The following is an 18,389-nucleotide window of genomic DNA, read 5'->3' on the forward strand; positions in this document are numbered from 1 at the left end:
TGTGGAGGGAAGTGACCGGGCTTTATACTGAGTGGGTAAGTGGTTGCAGGTGTTAGTGTTCGAGGCTGATTAGCAGGAGGGCTGAGCAGGTGTGGTGAAGCTTGTAGTGAGGTGGCTGAACTGGTGAACTGTGACACCTTGGTACGCTTTCATTTTGAAATTCCTCCTGGAAGCAAGGCAGTGACTATACTATACTATCCTATACTATACTATACTATACTATACTATACTATACTATACTATACTATTTGCTAATCTTTACCTCCCAGCGTGAGCAACATTCAATTTAAACAGTGTATTCATTTTTTCTTCTCGATTGATGTTTCTATGAAGTTCATTGCATGCAAGCGACCAACAATACCTAGGCAGGCCACCACTTGGCTGTGATCAACACAATGAGCACCTCTTGATTGGACTATTCCATGGAAAGGTCTAAAATTTCGAATGAACCACGTGTGCTGTTGTAGGTTTATTTAAAAATAGTTGTGTTATACTAGCTAAAGCGTCTACTCTAACCACGTACTACTGTTTATTTATACTCAGTTGTTTTGCTTCAAATAAACATTTCAGTTTCATGAACGAATGTGTTCACTGTTTTACTGAATGCTGTACATTTAGTATTTTATGTCTTGTACCCGGCAGATACAATGTTGAACTGCCAAGAAAAATCACAATTTTACATGTACAGTTGAATCAAAACTCCCTTAATATCAGTTTTCATTTTTGTGTTCCTTTTTCAGGTTTCAGCTGAGTCCAAAGGCAGCACCTTTGTGTACCAAGGCTTTGTACAGGGTAAAGACTATGGACAGTTTGGACTACAAAGAGTTGGTATGTCTTGATATGTCTTCAAATATGATTGAAAATTACCTTCTAGATCTGGGGTTCGCATGAAGTAGATTGTGAGCGACCAGTCGCTTGTCAAGGATGTATCGATAGCTCTCATGTCATTCACTCAATAACTGCTAACCCTTCCAGTTTTATAATGTTGTATTGATTTAGCTGTGTCAACATGACTAAATGAGTTCAAAAATAAATAAATAAATAAGTCAACAGCCGCCTGTCATTCATAGTGAAGTTTGTCACTTGATTAATGTCTAAGGTAGTCACTAATCTTTTAGTAATATTTTAGTTAGAACCACTTCAGATTATTAAGCAAGTTGTATTTTAGACGATTAATTTGATCAAGGAACAACAACCACGTTCTTAAAGAAACCCAAAAGACTCATTCATATCAAAGCTGAATATTTTGATAAGTTGGAGTGGGGCTTTTTTAGTTTTAGTTATTTTAGAAGGATATCTGTGTGTGCAAGTGTCTATTACTGAGCGTAATATTCAGGCAACTTAAAAAAACAAATACAGTGAACCCTCGCTACTTTGCGGTTCCACTATCGCGCATTCACTACATTAAGATTTTTTTTTACAGTATGCAGATTCGCTACATCGCAGATTTTTTTTCCCATTACGTGGATTCTTGACTTTGTGCATTTTTTTTCATTACGTATGTAAATTATAAGACAATTACATCGCTTCAGCGACCAGTAGCTGCTTCCCTTGTGTCTTGTGTTGAACTTTTGCAATGGCTCCCAAGCGTGCTGTTCCTGTGAAGGCTTGTGCTGAGCCTAAACGCCAATAAAAAATTATGACAATTGCTGATACTTCTCAATGTTGAAGGAAGGGAGAAGTTACATCGCTGTGGCCCGCCATTTGGATGTGAACGAATCCACCGTTCGCTACATTAATGCTGCATTCACACCAAAGGCGATTGAGGCGTTAAAGCTGACAATATTGTATTGTAGTCAATGGAGTTCGTGCGACAGGGCACAATGGCACGTCAGGTGACGTGATGGACGTGTGTTGAGTGGCGTGAGATGCAGCGTAATTTCGCCTGAAGTTAAAAAAATTGAACTTTTATCGCGACAGCCAATCAACTTCGGGAACGTTTAAGGTCTCACAAAGGGGGCAGGAATGACTCATGGCAGGCGGTTTGCAGTCACCGGGAGCTATCCAACACGACCACCTGAGCTTTCAATACAAAACAGATCCAAGCAAGAGCACTCACCTGGCCTTTTTTAACAGCTATGGGACTGTAGATATTGTGCCAAGATAACGATAGTGCAGCATTGACAGCTCAGTATTTAGCACGGTATGGGCCACTTGATTGCGGCGTTGAAACATTTTTTTTGCAGACAATTATTGCCGCAAAGCGAGGGACACACAGTGTATAAAAGAAGAATAAAGGTGCTGTAAGAAAACACTGGCTCTGCTACATCCCAGAAAACTGAAAGTTCTCAGCAATGCTGGTGCCTATCCCAGCTGGCTTCGGGCAGTAGCCTGGGGGACACCCTGGACTGGTTGCCAGCTAATTGCAGGGCAGAGAGAGACGAACAACCACTCACGCACCCAATTACACCTAAGGACAATTTGGAGTGTCCAATATACCTTCCAAGCATGTTTTTAGAGTGTGGCAGGAAGCTGGGCTGCTCGGAGAGAACCCACACGGGCTCGAGGCGAAAATGCAAACTTCACACGTGAAGGATGACAGCTAATTTTGAATTTTGAGACTCTACGGGGGACATGCAAACCACTCTGCAACAAAACCTGATATTTCTTTAGCTATATTTCTTTTGACAATTTAATAAACTTTTTGATATTTTCTGGCAATGAAACCATATATGCTTTCACTGTAACTATTTTGACAAAACAAGATGATTTTAGTCAAGGACAAACTAAGTTGAAATCCCCATTAACATGGTTTTCTCGATACAAGGAATAACATTAGCTAACTTGGCATAAGCTAGCATAAACTACCACGTTCACCTCACAGTTCAAAGGACCCGGTTCAAATCCACCTGGCTCTTGACTTCCTGTGCGAGGTTTGAATGTTCTCGCCGAGCCCGCGTGGGTTCTCTCCGAACATAAACCTAAGATAGGCTTATGTTGCCTAGCTAGATAGAACTTCACTAACCTCTTTCAGTCCCCTCTTCTTTATCACTGCCATGGGCCAAAATCTTTCTGATATCCATCAAGAAGTTACACCTTCAGGCAAATTAAAACCAAAATAATACTTTTAAAACATTGTTATAGGCTCAACTGACCGACTTCATCTGCCTGCTTCCCTTTATCTCTCTTTCTGTCCTTTACGAGCAAGAAGGAGCTCTTGCTCGTTCACTCACTGACAATTAATATATATATTTTTTTCTCTCTCATTGATGAATTTTTACTGTTGCACAAGTTGTGTCCTAGTAAATCCACCTTCTCTCGTCCAAGTCTGTGTGAGGGTAACTTGTTTGCTATTTCTGGGTGAATGTAACATGCAATCTAATTGGAGAGAAAACAGTCAATCAATGTACTTTTGCTAGCTTTGATTGGCTAGCACGTTCTTAACACACGTGCCAAGCAGAGCGTCTAGATGTTGAGCGAGGCAAAGAGGGTTATCGTGAACAGTGAGAGATTTTCAATGAGCAAAATCTTATTCTGTGTACAAAATATTTCATTCATTGCTCGCTAATTGCTGGATACTGGCACATTTAATTCCATACTTACCGATTTCACCTGAAGTTCCTTCAAGTACTCCCAAGTGTACTTGTGCCCCCATTTGTGAACCACTGCTCTATCACATGAGCATATCTAAAAAATGACAGCAGTTTCTAAGTAACTCGGTTGAAATCCTTGCTTCCTTTGTGTCAGATTAACATATTATGATCAATCAACTACGGTCTTGGTTAAAGTGAGTGTGTATTTTTTTTTTTTAATATGAATTCATTTTTTAACCTCTAAGTTTATGCTCTCTACAATAATAAGATCTGTTTTTATGCATTGGGGTCCTTGTGCTTGACTTGTCGAAGCTTGGAAAAAAAAAGGTCAAACACAAACTGAAGTGGACATTGATCGGCTGTCATTGTTTTTTGTCACATGATAGGCTCCTGTTGTGGGTGGGAGTGCATGTTCAAGGGCAGATGGAAGATGTGAAAATGTAGCAGCATATGAGGATTTTTGGTCCAATGAATGGTAAATTTAACTTTGAGAATTGCTCCAAATCGCTTACCACGGAAGCAGCTCAAGATTAGCCTGCTACATAAATCATTGTCCAATAGGGCTGAACGATTAAATGCTTTTGCAAAATAATTGTTGTGAAAAAGTATGATTTTGTAATGGCAAAGACTGGTTTGAATGCTCTCTTCTTTAGTGAGTGAGGTGCAAAGGAGAGGCAGCAGACAGGGTTCACAAAAAGCTCAGCTAACGCTGCAGTGCTAGCTTTCAATTAGCTTTTTCACAAGATTTTGAGACATCTATCGATGCTTTTTTTCACCACGCAAGAAAAAAAACTGTCTGTGTACATGTGTTATGTATTTTGCAGTGTTTTGATTGTTGTCTTTTGTTGGAGTGCCTGTTTGTGGAAGTGTGTAACTGATGGCTGTTGAACGTTTGTCATGATTTTAGGTTTGACATTGACTTAAATGTCTCTGAAGTGTGAACATGCACAGAGAAGATAGGATGCTTCTACTTGAGTCTGGACAAATTAAAACGCATCCATGCAGTTGAACGGTCAAACATAGAGAGGATGACTTCCGACACATTTTTTAAAACAAAAGAATACAGACAAAATGCTGTGTGATTATTTTACTCACGAGCGATGGGTGAAGCTTTAATTTTTATACATGTATTTTTTATTTTTTTTGGATTGAATAAGTGCAATCCACGTTTTCATGTTTCATGAAATGAAGTGATATGTCAGAAGTGGCAAAACTACTGATTTGTTTTCATTTAAGTTCACACCAAAATTGTATGGCAGAATTTGATTGTCATGATAAAGTATAACAGCACATCAAAGTATTGAGGAAGTGTATACCTTTATTTGAAGCAGTTGAACTATCTTTCATTTTACAGTAATTATGGTTCATTTTTCTTGCCTTCTTCATATGCTATAATAATAGATATCATGTTTGTAGTAATCAAAATTCTGCATCTGTCTTTTCATTAGCTTATGCTTGTTTTTGTTACGTTGTAACACCAAGAACTCAACAGTTGGACCACCACAGACCAGACACAGACGAGTACAAAGCTCAGTATAAGGGTTTTATTAAACAAAGGGAGCACGCAACGCGTGAAGGGAAATAACATAAACTGGGCAACGTGGCAACTCAAATATTGCAAAATGAACACGCCTATCAAAGTCCAAATAAAAGTGACATAGAAACACTTATGTAGTAGATGGCTTGACGCCGGTAGTCCGACAAGGGGGGAAGGCAGCCACCTGGAGGAAGCCGTTGAAACGGAAAGTAACAAACAAAAATAGATACGAGCAAAAATTAACTTACAAAGTAGCAACAGAAATACTCACAACACCCAGATGCAATAGCATACGAGAGAACTTGCGAACTAGACAGATTAACAGTATACTTCAACGGCTTCCTGCAGCTCCAGTCGCGTTTAAATAACTCGGTGATTGCTGATGGTAGGCAGGTGCGCGGCTGGTGGCTCTGCCCTCCCGTCAGGGACACACCTGCTCTAGAAAAGAGAGAGTGAGCTGGAGAAGCAAGAACGTAATAGTTTTCAACACTATTATTACTGTCACAGTGATTATTATCTGTGTACTTATTATAGTTTTCATGTTTTTCTGCTTGCGGCCTTTTTTCCCTGCCCATCACCATCATCATCATTGCCAATGGACTAGATGTTTGTGTGTGTGTGTGTGTGTGTGTTTCAGTCTGTTTCATGTTCATGTCCCAGTTATGTGTTTTATCAATATTATTAATATTAATCCACATTCGTATAACAAAGTAAATTTATAGGACTTATCATGATACAGATAAAGCTGTAATATTACAGGGAAAACCCTATTTTTTGTGCTATGTGTCAGGTTAGAAAACTGAAAAAAAAAAAAACAGTACAAAAGTGTCAAGTGTCTGTATTATTAGAAGAAGAGAAACAAAAAATTAAATCAAACTACTAGTGGAACCTCGATTTAACACAAACAGAACCACTCTACACACACTGTACTACTACTTTACATTGCAATGTAAATTTTAGACTTTCTGCCTCATGTAAACACATTGAATCATTAATCTGAGAGTGAATCAGCCACACCGATGATCCCAAATGGTTTTTGAAAGACAGTTCACTTGTGTTCAAGAGTGCCAGGTTTGGTTCAATTCATGATCCGTACGGAACAAATTATGGAACAAACGTCACAGTTCTTGGATTGCTCAGATGAAAAAAAAATGTTTTGTTTGAAGGTGCCATGTTGAATTCCATTACACACAGTACACAGTAATGTATCTACTTAAAAAAAAAAAAAGGTAAAGATTCCATTACACACAGTACACAGTAATGTGTCTACTTAAAAAAAAAAAGGTAAAGCATCGTATTCATATCGTATTTATGTTTATATGATATGAAGCCGCAATAATGCACTATGTAGGCCAATTTAAAACGTCACACCAAATAATACACAGACATCAAAACCATAATGAGATTTTATTTTGAAGTTATCTTTAGAAGTTGTGGGTGCTTTCCGATAAGCTTGGCTCATCTTTGAGACTAATTGATCACAATTTATGGCAATAATCAAAGCTAGAGTGCCAACATGTCCACACTGCCATTAAAGAACCATATTTAATATCTAATTAAAAGCTAAGAAGTCCCTCAGCTGTTAGTCTCTGCTAATGTGGAGACAAGTCTAACATTTTAAAATGTGGATTGATCATAAGTCCAATCAGTGCATTTTGCCGACTGACCGACGGGAATGCCCAAAAATAATGGCGAATTAAAACTGTTGGAAGTATAAATCTTTACGCCCGTCAATCCGTTGTTAACCTTTAATCACAAATTAACTGTATTGCATAATTATCTACTATGTTGCAGCAATTATAAGCACAATCTGTAATCGGTCTTCTGTCAATATGACAAGCCAATTTACAGCAACACCAAACAGTAGAGAAACACACACAGTTTAGTGAATCAACTGGGATGTTTCAAGATACTGCTTATCTTTCACTGCTGCAACTTTACCCAGAGATTTATTTATAGTTATGGCTACAGTTTTTACTTGAAGGTTGCTAAAAAAAAAAAAAAAATAAATAAACTAATTTAAAAAAAAAAAACTCATACGGTACACTATCAGTTACCAAAAGTTAAAAGTAAATGTTTAGAATTAAGTGTTATAAGATGGGTTTTTTTGTTGGTGTAATTTTGCCTTTTTAAAATGTTTTACCTGAAGAAATATCTTGCTGGTAAAATTGGAAATTCTGGGATTAAACCGAGCTGAGAGGCTTGATGAGGACATCTAGTGGTCATTATTGAAGCACAAAAAATCGTTTTGCATAAATGACTTTTTACTCTGCAGCATTTATATTTAAATGCACAATAACACAATATAAATAGCAATAATAACAATAATTACTGAAAACATGATCCTCTTTTGTAATTTCTGTATGTAAACCAAAGTAGACCTTCACAAATAGTTGATCTACAAATAGATACTGATATCATTTCACATGTGGTAAGTGTAAATACATGTTGTATTATGGAATTGGGCATAGTATGTTATATGGTCTATTGGTAATACCTATAATAATATCTATCTTTAATATATATCCCTGCACACCACTACAAATTCAAAAACCATGCCACAACGTCATCCCTATTGCACAACGCTTGACCTAGCAGATTAATGAAAAACATAAAAGGGCCCTAACAGTAAAATAATAAAAAGTGGGATAAAAATCATTAACAGGCCAACACGGTCCTGCAAAAAAACATTCAAAAATTGTCCATCCCAAACGTTGATTTATATGCAGCTGAATGCGATTAAAATACCTTGCCAGTAAATTGACACATTATCCCCACCCGTTGGTTGGCAATCATGCACATTTCTAAAAAAATTAACACAACAATTTAAACCAATCCTAACACATCAAAACTAAAATGATCACATAAAAACCAATACCCACATTTCACAAAATGGTAATGCAACCCAGATGTAAGACTACCTATTATCTATTAGACGGATGAAAAGGTAACCCTCATATGCAGTACTGTCACTGCAAGGTGGCTCTCATTCGCAAAAAAAGCAAACAGGAAGTACGTCAAGTGCCCGTTTTATATTTGCGCTGCCAGAACAAATTTAAAAAATAAAAGAACTTGCGTCCTGGCTGCAAAAATAAAAGCACATTCTCACATTCACACACACACACACACACACACACACACACACACACACATATATATATATATATATATATATATATATATATATATATATATATATATATATATATATACAGTGGGCCCCCGGGTTACGAACTTAATCGAACGAACTTAATCCGTTCAGCGGCTACGCTCGTATCTCGAATTGCTCGTATAGCGGGCAATCCAAACCCATGTTAATTCGTGAATGCGTGCAACGCGCGCCGAAGCCTTAGGTAAAAACGACACACTGTATACATATATTAAAATTGAGTGACATTATCTGCTGTACACTTACATTAAATAATAAATACAATGGATAAATAGCATTTACCTTGAAACGACGAGACTTGAGCTGGGTGTAAGCAGAAGGGGGCAGAGTCCAACGCTCAAAGTTAACACGGCGATAGATATGCTATTGGTCTTACAGTGTTACAGTAACTCTTTCAGTCAGGGTGCAAATCACGCAGATACTAAAACATCATCCTCTTATTTCTTTCTTTACCGCTGCTAGTAATTTTAGAAGCTATGTCTAACAGATAAAGTTTGCAAAGTCTTCACAACATTCCGTTTTTCACTAATTTTCTCTCCTTCCTTCCATCCTGTCCCATCAAGCTAGATAAAGGCGTTCGGCCAATAGCATATCGGCATTTCTGTGATTGACGTGTGACGCCGGCCAATAGCATCTCCGTGAGTGAGACCGGGTGACCTTAATCGACCAATAGCATATTCGCATCTCCGTGACTGACTGATAATTATTCGCACTTTTTTTTTTAAACGGTTGGAATGTATTGACAATTAATTTAAAAAAAACACACATTTAAACCAATGACAATTCTTTGTCCTGCAATCGGCACATTTAATTTCATGTCAGCTGTTTTTCCCTTTAGCTGTACAAACACTACACTTAAATGGTAATATATTTAGACACCGTGAGTGAGACGTCAGTGTGACGTTGTAAGACCAATAGCGTTCACGTTACTGCCACAAGTATCTACTGATGATTGATGATGTCGCTACTGTTGATTTAATTGACTCAATTAAACGAGAACATTTCTACATACTCAATGGCCGGCATGTCGAATTGCTCGTAAGGCGAGAGTCGAATCGCTCGTAAGGCGAGAGGTTTGTTCGTAAGCGGAGGACAAAAATCTCCCTGATCCACGCTCGTAAGGCGAATTGTTCGTAAATCAGGGTGCTCGTAAGCCGGGGGCCGACTGTATATATATATATATATATATATATATATATATATATATATATATATATAGTGGTCCCCATGTTACAGTGTCCCTGGCTTAGATTATTTTCGTGTTGCGACGTGGAATATGGAGTTTTTAGTCCCATCTTGACCGTATTTTCCCGGCTTTGCGACAAAAACAACTGTCATGACCCTAGGGGGTTGGGTGTATTTGTGTTGTTTTGCCTCCATTTGCTGGCGTTTTTTGGTAGTTGCACTGATTTACTATTGCCGTCTAACGGTTTCCATGCAACGTGTGACTACAATGCTGGTCTGCTATTGGTCGGCCTCACTTGTTTCAAAATGGCGGAAGGCTAAAGCTTTGTTCAATTGTGAGTGGTTACAAAACCCTATCTATAGTTCATTTTACTGCTTAATTCAAACTTGAAAGGGTTAGCCATGGGGCCCAAAATTGCTAGTGATGTTAAAGAGAGAAGGAAGATGATGATTTATAAGGAAACAAAGCTGTAGATAACTAAGAAATACAAGTATGCTACCCTTACTAGGGAACTTAGGCATAACAACCACCAACTCAAAGGTAAATAAATCCTTTCTATATTTTTATTTATGATGTGTTCTGATTGTATACATTTATTTTGTATATACGTAGCACTTCCTATCCTATTTTGGTACCAAATTTTAATATGTATGTACAATTTTGATGTTTTTACCTGGGGTTCTAAACGCATTAGCTATTTAACATAGGTTTAGATTGCCCGCCGTATGTTGAATTTGTTTTACGAGCCCAACCGCGGAACGGATTAATCTCGTAACACGGGGGCCCACTGTGTGTATATATATAATATGAATAAATCAATAATATTAATACTTTCTAGCAGTGGTGGGCCATGACTTTCACACGTACGCCTTCTGTGATGTCAGGCTCTCGAACAAATAGCCCCCATGTGCACATGTGCGCATTACTGGGCTACACAGGCTATTATTATGTCATTATACATGATGCTGTCAAAACTTGAAAAAAATTAATCATTTAAAATAAATATCCACACAATTTTACGAAGTCAAAATTACAAATCACAGTTTAATATAAGAACATAATTTTATTTCTTTACTTTTATTTGAATATGAATGCTTTCTCTTCGCACTGAGATGTACAGTGTATCCACTCGGGTGTTCCCAAAAGTTTTTTAAAAGCACTGTAGCGCATTGAAGAGCTCTCTTTACCTTTGAACTGAGATGTAAAAAAATGCATATCCACTCAGGTGTCCCAAGAAGTTTTTAAAAGCACCGTAGCGCATTGAGGAGTTCTCTTAGTAGCGCCTGTGTCCAGCCCTGCTTTGGTGTTTCGTTGCTGCCTTGGTTAGACAATTCAAGTTTGCAAATGCAGTGTAGCTCCAAACACCAAATCGATCCTTTGCAAACAAAAGGCATTCCCAGCAGAACTATTTGCCAGGGTTTGCTCACGCTCCTGGTAGCCCAGTCAGAAATATGGCCAAGTTGGGCTAAGTTAGCTAAAGCAATCAGGCAAAGTCAACACCGTGTAGCTAGCTTGTTGCACGTGAGGCCTCTAGATAGCGATCTTATGACTCGGTTTGTTATCACAGCTCTCTTTTAAGTTATACGGGACGCTCCTATATCCATCTACGCTCACGCAGAAGCGTACAGCGTTTACATAAAGAGATTACATACAGCCTGTACAAGGAGAATGATTTTATGAATAAAATATATATATACATTATATATATTTAGTAAAAATAATGATAATGATGTCATGTTAGTTAGGCCAGCAGAGGCCTTGCTGGCCCTGACGGTCCACCACTGCTTTTTAGTCAATACATTGGTCCGTTAACAAATTAGCACAAATGTTGCGCGGTTTGCCATACGACAACTTCATTTCTCATTATGCCTGTTGCACCATTTTTTTTTTAGTAAATTCAGCCCCAGCAGTACTTTTTTTTTAATTGTAGTGTATGTTTCAGATAAAATCTAGACAAATTTGGGCAATTGTTAATGAGACCGTCTCCAAAAATCTGTACAGCAGAAATTTATAGAGAACTTGGGAATTTGGAGGGCAATAAACACTGACAATTATAAAGACGGACCAGAAAAAAAGTCAAATTTAACTTTTTAGTGATGGTAGAAAGGTGGGCAAAAATACACAGATGGAACTGATGGACTGTGAAGGGAATCATATATTAGGTTGTTATCATTATGTTCTTAGTTCATTGTTACCCATTTATGCAATCCTAGTTCATCTTGACCCTGTCCTTAGATAGAACTGTTGACGCACGAAAGTGTGAGCCGGGACCTTGGCCCAGCTGCCGGTGGCGCCCGGCTGGCTCTTTTGTTGTGTCTTGTAATCTGCTATGCTTCTATTCAATAAAAGCCAGGGGGAACGGCTGGGCAAGTGGAAAACTAGCGTTGGAAGACCCACGAGTTACATTTGCCCAAGCTTTTTTCCCTACGCCGGCGTAGAAAAGTCAATCTTGGCTGGTCTGAGTTACTCTTTTTGCTGTTTAAGCAGCTAGGCTTGTCCTAGTCTTCTTTTCTGAGATTTCTCTGACATGGACCGACGATGTAATATATTACTGACTTGAAAAAATAACGCTCTGACGATGACGGAAAGAGGGCAGAGCTCTGGACAGGCCAGCAAAAATCTAAGTTGCTCATCTCTGACAATGATAACAATAATGATGATAATAATAATGATAAGAACTTTGGCAGCATAGTAAGAGAGTGGTTGCCTCACTGTTCAGAAGTCATGGGTTCGATTCTGGCTCAGACATTACCGTTTGGAGTTTGCATGTTCGGGACTGCACGGGTGATCTCCGAGTGCTTTGGTTTCCTTCCACATTCCTAAATACATGTATGGAAGGTATATTGGTCACTTATAATTGCCCTTAGGTTTGCTTGTGAATGTGAATGATTGTTCATCAACGTGTGCCATGCGATTGCCTGGCAAACAGTTTTAGAGTGTTCCCGGCCTACTGCCCAAAGACAGCTGGGATAGGCTCTAGCATGCCCACGACCCCAATGAGGATAAGTGAGTAAAAAAATGGATGAATGGATAATGCCAATTTTGGACAGCTAATTTAAAACCCCAATATACATTTCTATGAATGTGTTTATATTCTTTTTTTATAGTGTTGCCTTGATACAGTACTTTGCACTTAATCTTTTGTGGTCTCGGTGCTTTGCTGTTTTTCTTTGTTTGTTTTTTTTCCATGAAGAAAGAAGAGCAATACAGCGGAGAGACTCGCTGTGAAGGTTTCATGCATATCAAACAGACAAATTAAGAGTAAATGCATTAAATGTCATGGGATGTCCTCAGACGTCAAACTACTGCAGTACGCATATTCACTTATATCTTAAATTATTAAACCTTATACAATAACTGCACTGTTAACTTTCCTGTTTTCATCCCTTGGATCGCGGAGAGACACAGTTGACCTAGGATAACGGCGCTTGGATAACGAATTATAGTGAAGCCTGTAGCGGACCAAACATAACAACAGAGTTTACACTTGAAATTTCATTTTATTGCAAAATTAAGTAGGTAAGAGGATTACAACACTCCCTTTCATCGCAATTGTTGTCCTGCTGCTCCTTGCGCATTTCACTCTCAGTGTGTTGAGTTTCATGAGGAGGGACAGCCAATCTGTCAATCAGCTCACGGACATTCTTACAGGAAACGTGATTGGCTCCCAGCGCAACTATGGACCAATGAGAGCAGGAGTTGTGATCTACTGCTGCCCTCATTGGTCTAAATCAAATTTCGAACTGCAATAATTTGACATAAAAACACACACACATAAAACCGGTAAACCCGTAAAACAAGCAACATTTGACAGGTGATGCTTCAGGAATGAAATGTAGCTCAATCGTTGTACAGTATTTTGACCATTCTCTTAGATCAAAGGAATTTCACATCAAAGGGAATGCATGGAAACAACAGACTAGAGAGCTGAAATTGTACCCAGATGGTGACAACATATCAAATTTAAATGTGGCACGACCACTTAGTAATCACACTATGCACTTGGTTAAAATACAGCGAGAATAATGTGGAAGAAAATTACCCAAAATAGTACAAATACTGCACAAGGTATGCTGGAAAAGTTGTTTGGGGTTTAGTCCAGAGAACCATATTTGCCCAGTTTCATCTTTTGAGTTGTCAAGACCCCAGATTTTAAAATACTGATTTAAAAATCCCAGATGATGTCCCTACCTGTTATTAGAATGTACATTCCTGTTTATATCTTTTTCTGAAAGTACTGATTACTTTGGACATTTAGGATACTTCAAATGTGTTTTTCTCAAAACTAGGGGTTTCAACTTGACAACGTTTGTATTGTCACTGTCAATTTTTTAGTTACCTCCATATATAATTTTAAAGGGAAAGAAGTGAAGAAATCAGAACATATCAGTACTGTATCTCAATTTTTATTTTGAGAGAAATAAGGTGGTTCAAAGCCCAGATTTCCCAGCATTCTATTTTGGCTTGTATCCTTTGGCCTTTGGTAGCTACCACTGTATCTATAACAACAGTCAAGGGCATGGAAAAACCATCAGCTACGTGCGAAGAGCACTTGGTCTGCTATCAAGCCTAAGCAAGTCTGCTCTGTATGGCACCAGCACAATACTGCAGCTCCCAATCAGTGGACCTGTTGAAGAGTTCATGTGCAGATGGGAATGAAATAGAATGCCATAGCCTTAGAGGTGGCTGAATCCCGGCTATGGCAGAAAACACTAATAGGATCCATAACAACGGGGCGCAAGCATTGGCTATTTTCTGCCAATTAGAGTTGACAAGGCTCAGAGCAAAGAGCATTATCATCTGGTTCTGAAGGAATGGCAATAGGAAGTGCTGACAGGCGTGGAGGAATTATGAGCTGTTTGGATGGTCGGAATGGGAAAGCAAGGAGCATGTATTAAATGGTATAATGTTCTGCAATTTTAAAATCACATGGTCTAACTTCTGGAAAGCAGACTTTCATCAAATTAGCTTCTTGGTCCAGGCTTCATATGATGTCCTTTCAAGCCCAGCAAACCTTCATGTCTGGAGTAAAATGAACACACCATCTTTTCCCTGCTGCTGAGGACAGGGTTCCCTGGAACACTTACTGAGCAGCTGCTCAAAAACCCTTGGAGATGGGCTGGTTTTTGAATGTTGGCATTAAACGTATTTTAACCCATTCTGACTTTGGATCTGGAGCCACACCAGTTTTAATAGACTAGCAAGTTCACCAATCCCAAAAAGGGAAAGTGCTGACGTGCCAATGGTCCCAGTGCCTGCCGCAGTCTGGGAAATCTGCAGCACATCTGTGGCACATCCAGTGTCACAGCAGACGCCCACGCGTTCCTGGCTCCCAGTGAATAGGTGGCGGCTTAAGAAGACGGATCAGTTACTGAGCAACCACGGAGCATCTTCAGCAGGGAGCTGGATGGGCTATGTGCTGTGTGGGCACACATACGAACAGCTGGCGAGTAATCAAAATTTAGCACCAATATTTTCAAATCTGAAAAATTCTGTGAGGTTTGGAATGATAGTCCCCGTTGCACTTAATTATCGATTCTCTGTGCCCAACCCTCGTGACTCGGTCAGACCACCTACACTAAACTGCAGTGCCCAACACAGTCATGTGCTGGCCACGGACCATCGTTAATGTGACCCCCTTTTACTTGTTGTTGACCCCTCTACTTGTCCACAAGTCCATAAAGTCTTCTGCTGTGAGTGTAAGAACTGTTCCGCTGTTCCATGGCCACGCCAAAAATGACACTGCTTCTCCTGAATCTAAGATTATACACATTTGTCAAACTAAATTCAGTTTCAATGTATGCCATGTAACCAAGGGCTCGCATATTGAACATTTGTGAAAAAGAATTTTTAGTTTTGATTTTTTGTTTTTGTTTCAAAAACTTAAGTGATAGCTTTGATCAAATCCAAGTTGGGCTTGCACAAGTGTAAATTAATACGGACTAAAAAATGTGAATATTTTTTCCAGTGTGACCCATATACTACTTTTTAACATAAAGAATTGTATAGTGATGTTTAGTTTTTTTGTAATTGTCTTTTCCAGGTTTGAATGTGAGAGATAATTTTACGCTCACTGTCCCTGAAACAAACACGTCCACCAACAGCAGTTCTGTTGCTGTTGCAATCCTTGTGCCTTTTTTTTCCCTCATCTTGGCTGGACTTGGTTTTTATCTCTACAAAGAAAGGTATGTGTCCCAACCCTTTCCACATGTATATCCCAACATTTGTATTTTGTCATTACTTACATGATATTTGCTCACACAGTTTTCAAATGTGATGCATTTATGGTCGTCATGCAGTCTATTGCTTTGTAATAGAGTATTTAGTGTAAAATATTGTAGGATATTTACAATATGTATCTAACTTCTCATGACGTTAGCAATGTGGGGTGCACTATTCCTTTTAACGATTACCACTGAGCCTCATCTAGTTACTGCACCAGCACACAGCAAATTAATGGCCACCTGTTTACTTCTTGGGAAGGAGGAAAGATAATTGTGATGCTCTCTTTCAAACTAATTTGCAAGCCCTTCCTTCATCTGCAGGAAAACTGACAAAACACAGTACACAGGATGTGCCCTGCATGAGAACAACAACGGACAGGCCGCATTTGAGAATCCCATGTACAACACCAACACCAAAGCTGTTGAGGGGAAAGTTGTCCGCTTTGACCCCAATCTCAATACCATCTGCACCATGGTTTGATTCCGGCCACATCCGAAATAAAGACTTTGTTTGCTGAACATGAAAATACGTTATATAGACAGATTTAGACTACATTTTGGTTGATACCAGACAGAGTCAAAAATGCTGCTCAGAAATACAAACCACATTTTCACCAATGCTGAGGTCCCTTTCCATTTGCGGTGTAAAGCACTATAAGAAATGGAAGTGAGGAAGAAGTGTCTCATTGCATTCTTATAAGTTGGTGATGAATGGCTTGCTACACTCTGTGAGTGTTGGGATAAGATCCTCTGGTCTGAAGGTTTTAAGCTGTTTTGTTAAAATACAGTATGTCACAATGCCAAATAAATTAAACTTTTTTTATGTGTGAGTCCAACATGTTTTGTAAACCTTGAGACTGTGGTACATTGTATTCTAAGCAGTGGGAAAGTGAGAAGTGTTTCCTCTGTCTGAAAACACTCAGTTGTCAAATCTTCTAAAGTTATATGGCCAATTTTGTCTATTTAATTGGTTGTTGTTTTTTTTCTGTTAAAAAAAAAACAGTATAACACCTCAATGTAACTATTATAGTGCAGTTTAGTTCAACAGGACTTTTACTGTGCACTTAATGGTTACCACTGGTTTGCATTCCATTAATGTGTTTATCCACAGAAACTACAAATGTGACTACTGAAAATACAAATAGTCTGCATAAGTCTTGCCTTTTGAGTGCATTTGTCATGTGGGGCCAAGGTGAGGAATCGCATCTTGAAAGTAGCTAATGTCATTTTCATGAGTTGTAAGTCAAATACAGAAGAATTGTGCAATCTTTTTGTTCTCCCAGCCATTCGTCAAAAAATAAAAATAGAAAAAGTTATAGATCTTTACATGAGGATGAAGCTCATGAAATTATCAAACAGCAGCACAGGATTGATCGCCAGCCACTCAGATCCATGTGGAACAAAGGCAGATGATGACACCAATACGTTTCCCGGGTACCATTAAAAAGCCTGTGAAATCACTTTTATATCTATCTTCCGGGTAAGACAATCCGTGGTATCTGATGGTATTCCCTCTAATCCAAGTCCATAACAACGTCAGTGAACTCCCTCCTGAATTGACACAAATTTGTTGATTCATTTTACAGGGTCTTTTTAGAGTCAGGTTTGAGCATGTATGCACGAGTGATGATCAGTTTTAGGTATTTTATCCATGATCAATTGTCAAAGATGCAAAAAGTCAAATTTTCATTCGAGATTCAGTGAAAATTATGCTCTTACTCTTTCTTTATTTCTTATGCCATTTCAAGATGCAAATACCATGTCATCAGCGTTCCAAGTGTGCAGTTTTTAACTGAGCAGTCTTTTTTATTGTTATGAGGAAAGCTTTACCTTTTAACAAACACACACACACACACACACACCGTTCTTATTTCTGTATTTTCAATATTCGCAAAGGTCTAAGAGATAGAAGATTAACAGCAAAACGAGTTGGGAGAAAGGACAAATTGAGATCATTTTTTGATGAAATCTCACTTGACTAAATTTGATGTCTCATTACTCCCATAACCGACATGTTACAAATAAACCATCTCAGTGATTCAATCATCAATGTCCCCACAAATATCTACTTCATGTTTTTTTTATTCTAGTGATATTGAATTAAAGTCAATTATCAATACTGTTTGCTGTTATAACTTTGAAGATACAAAGATAGTAGTGAGATCCAAGCATGTTCAAAGCATCTTTGTACTTGTGCATACCTGTAAATATGTACAGCATAAAGTCTCATGATACTTCTGTTATTTTTCTTTGTTGGATGCAAAAACAGTGTGTAATCATCAGAACACATTAATTTAGCCAAATTAGTTTTGCAAAATGACAGAGTAATCACCGCACATTATATAAATAGGTGGTTGGTTCCAGTAAATTCAGACATTTCAGTAGTAAACCCGGTCCAAAACAACAAAGATACTCAGGAAAATGGCACGACTAAGATATGGAGGACCCAAGAGCACATACAGGTAGGTTAGTTTAATGACAGAATCTTTATTTACCTGGAGGGCACAACAACCCTTCACCATCTACTCAGACCACAAGAATCTCGCCTACCTCCAAACGGCACGCCGTCTAAACCCACACCAAGCCAGGTGGGCTTTGTTCCTCACTCAGTTCAACTGTCATCACCTTCAGACTGATCTCCAAGAATGGCAAACCAGACGCTCTGTCTTGGGTATATGAGGACGAAATCTGTGAGAATACCCCAGAGACCATCATTCCGGGTGAGCAAATCATTGGGGCC

The 18,389-nt window shown here is 38.7% G+C and overlaps 1 protein-coding gene across 4 annotated transcripts in view; it reads left to right on the top strand.

The window, feature by feature from the left end:
* Positions 1–17,887, top strand: part of LOC148425860 (CUB and sushi domain-containing protein 3-like) — a 627,928-nt gene extending 610,041 nt beyond the window's left edge. For all 4 annotated transcript variants that reach the window (XM_088410975.1, XM_088410976.1, XM_088410977.1 and 1 more), the window contains 3 exons: positions 741–828; positions 15,469–15,610; positions 15,971–17,887. In XM_088410975.1, the coding sequence (XP_088267101.1) occupies positions 741–828; positions 15,469–15,610; positions 15,971–16,130 (390 nt within the window). In that variant the 3' untranslated portion in view covers positions 16,131–17,887. The remainder of the gene's footprint in view (positions 1–740; positions 829–15,468; positions 15,611–15,970) is intronic.
* The last annotated feature ends 502 nt before the right edge of the window (positions 17,888–18,389 follow it).

This window comes from Hippichthys cyanospilos, chromosome 3 (assembly GCF_059441005.1).
Source record: "Hippichthys cyanospilos isolate Australia breed blue-spotted pipefish chromosome 3, RoL_Hcya_1.0, whole genome shotgun sequence".
NCBI lineage: Eukaryota > Metazoa > Chordata > Actinopteri > Syngnathiformes > Syngnathidae > Hippichthys > Hippichthys cyanospilos.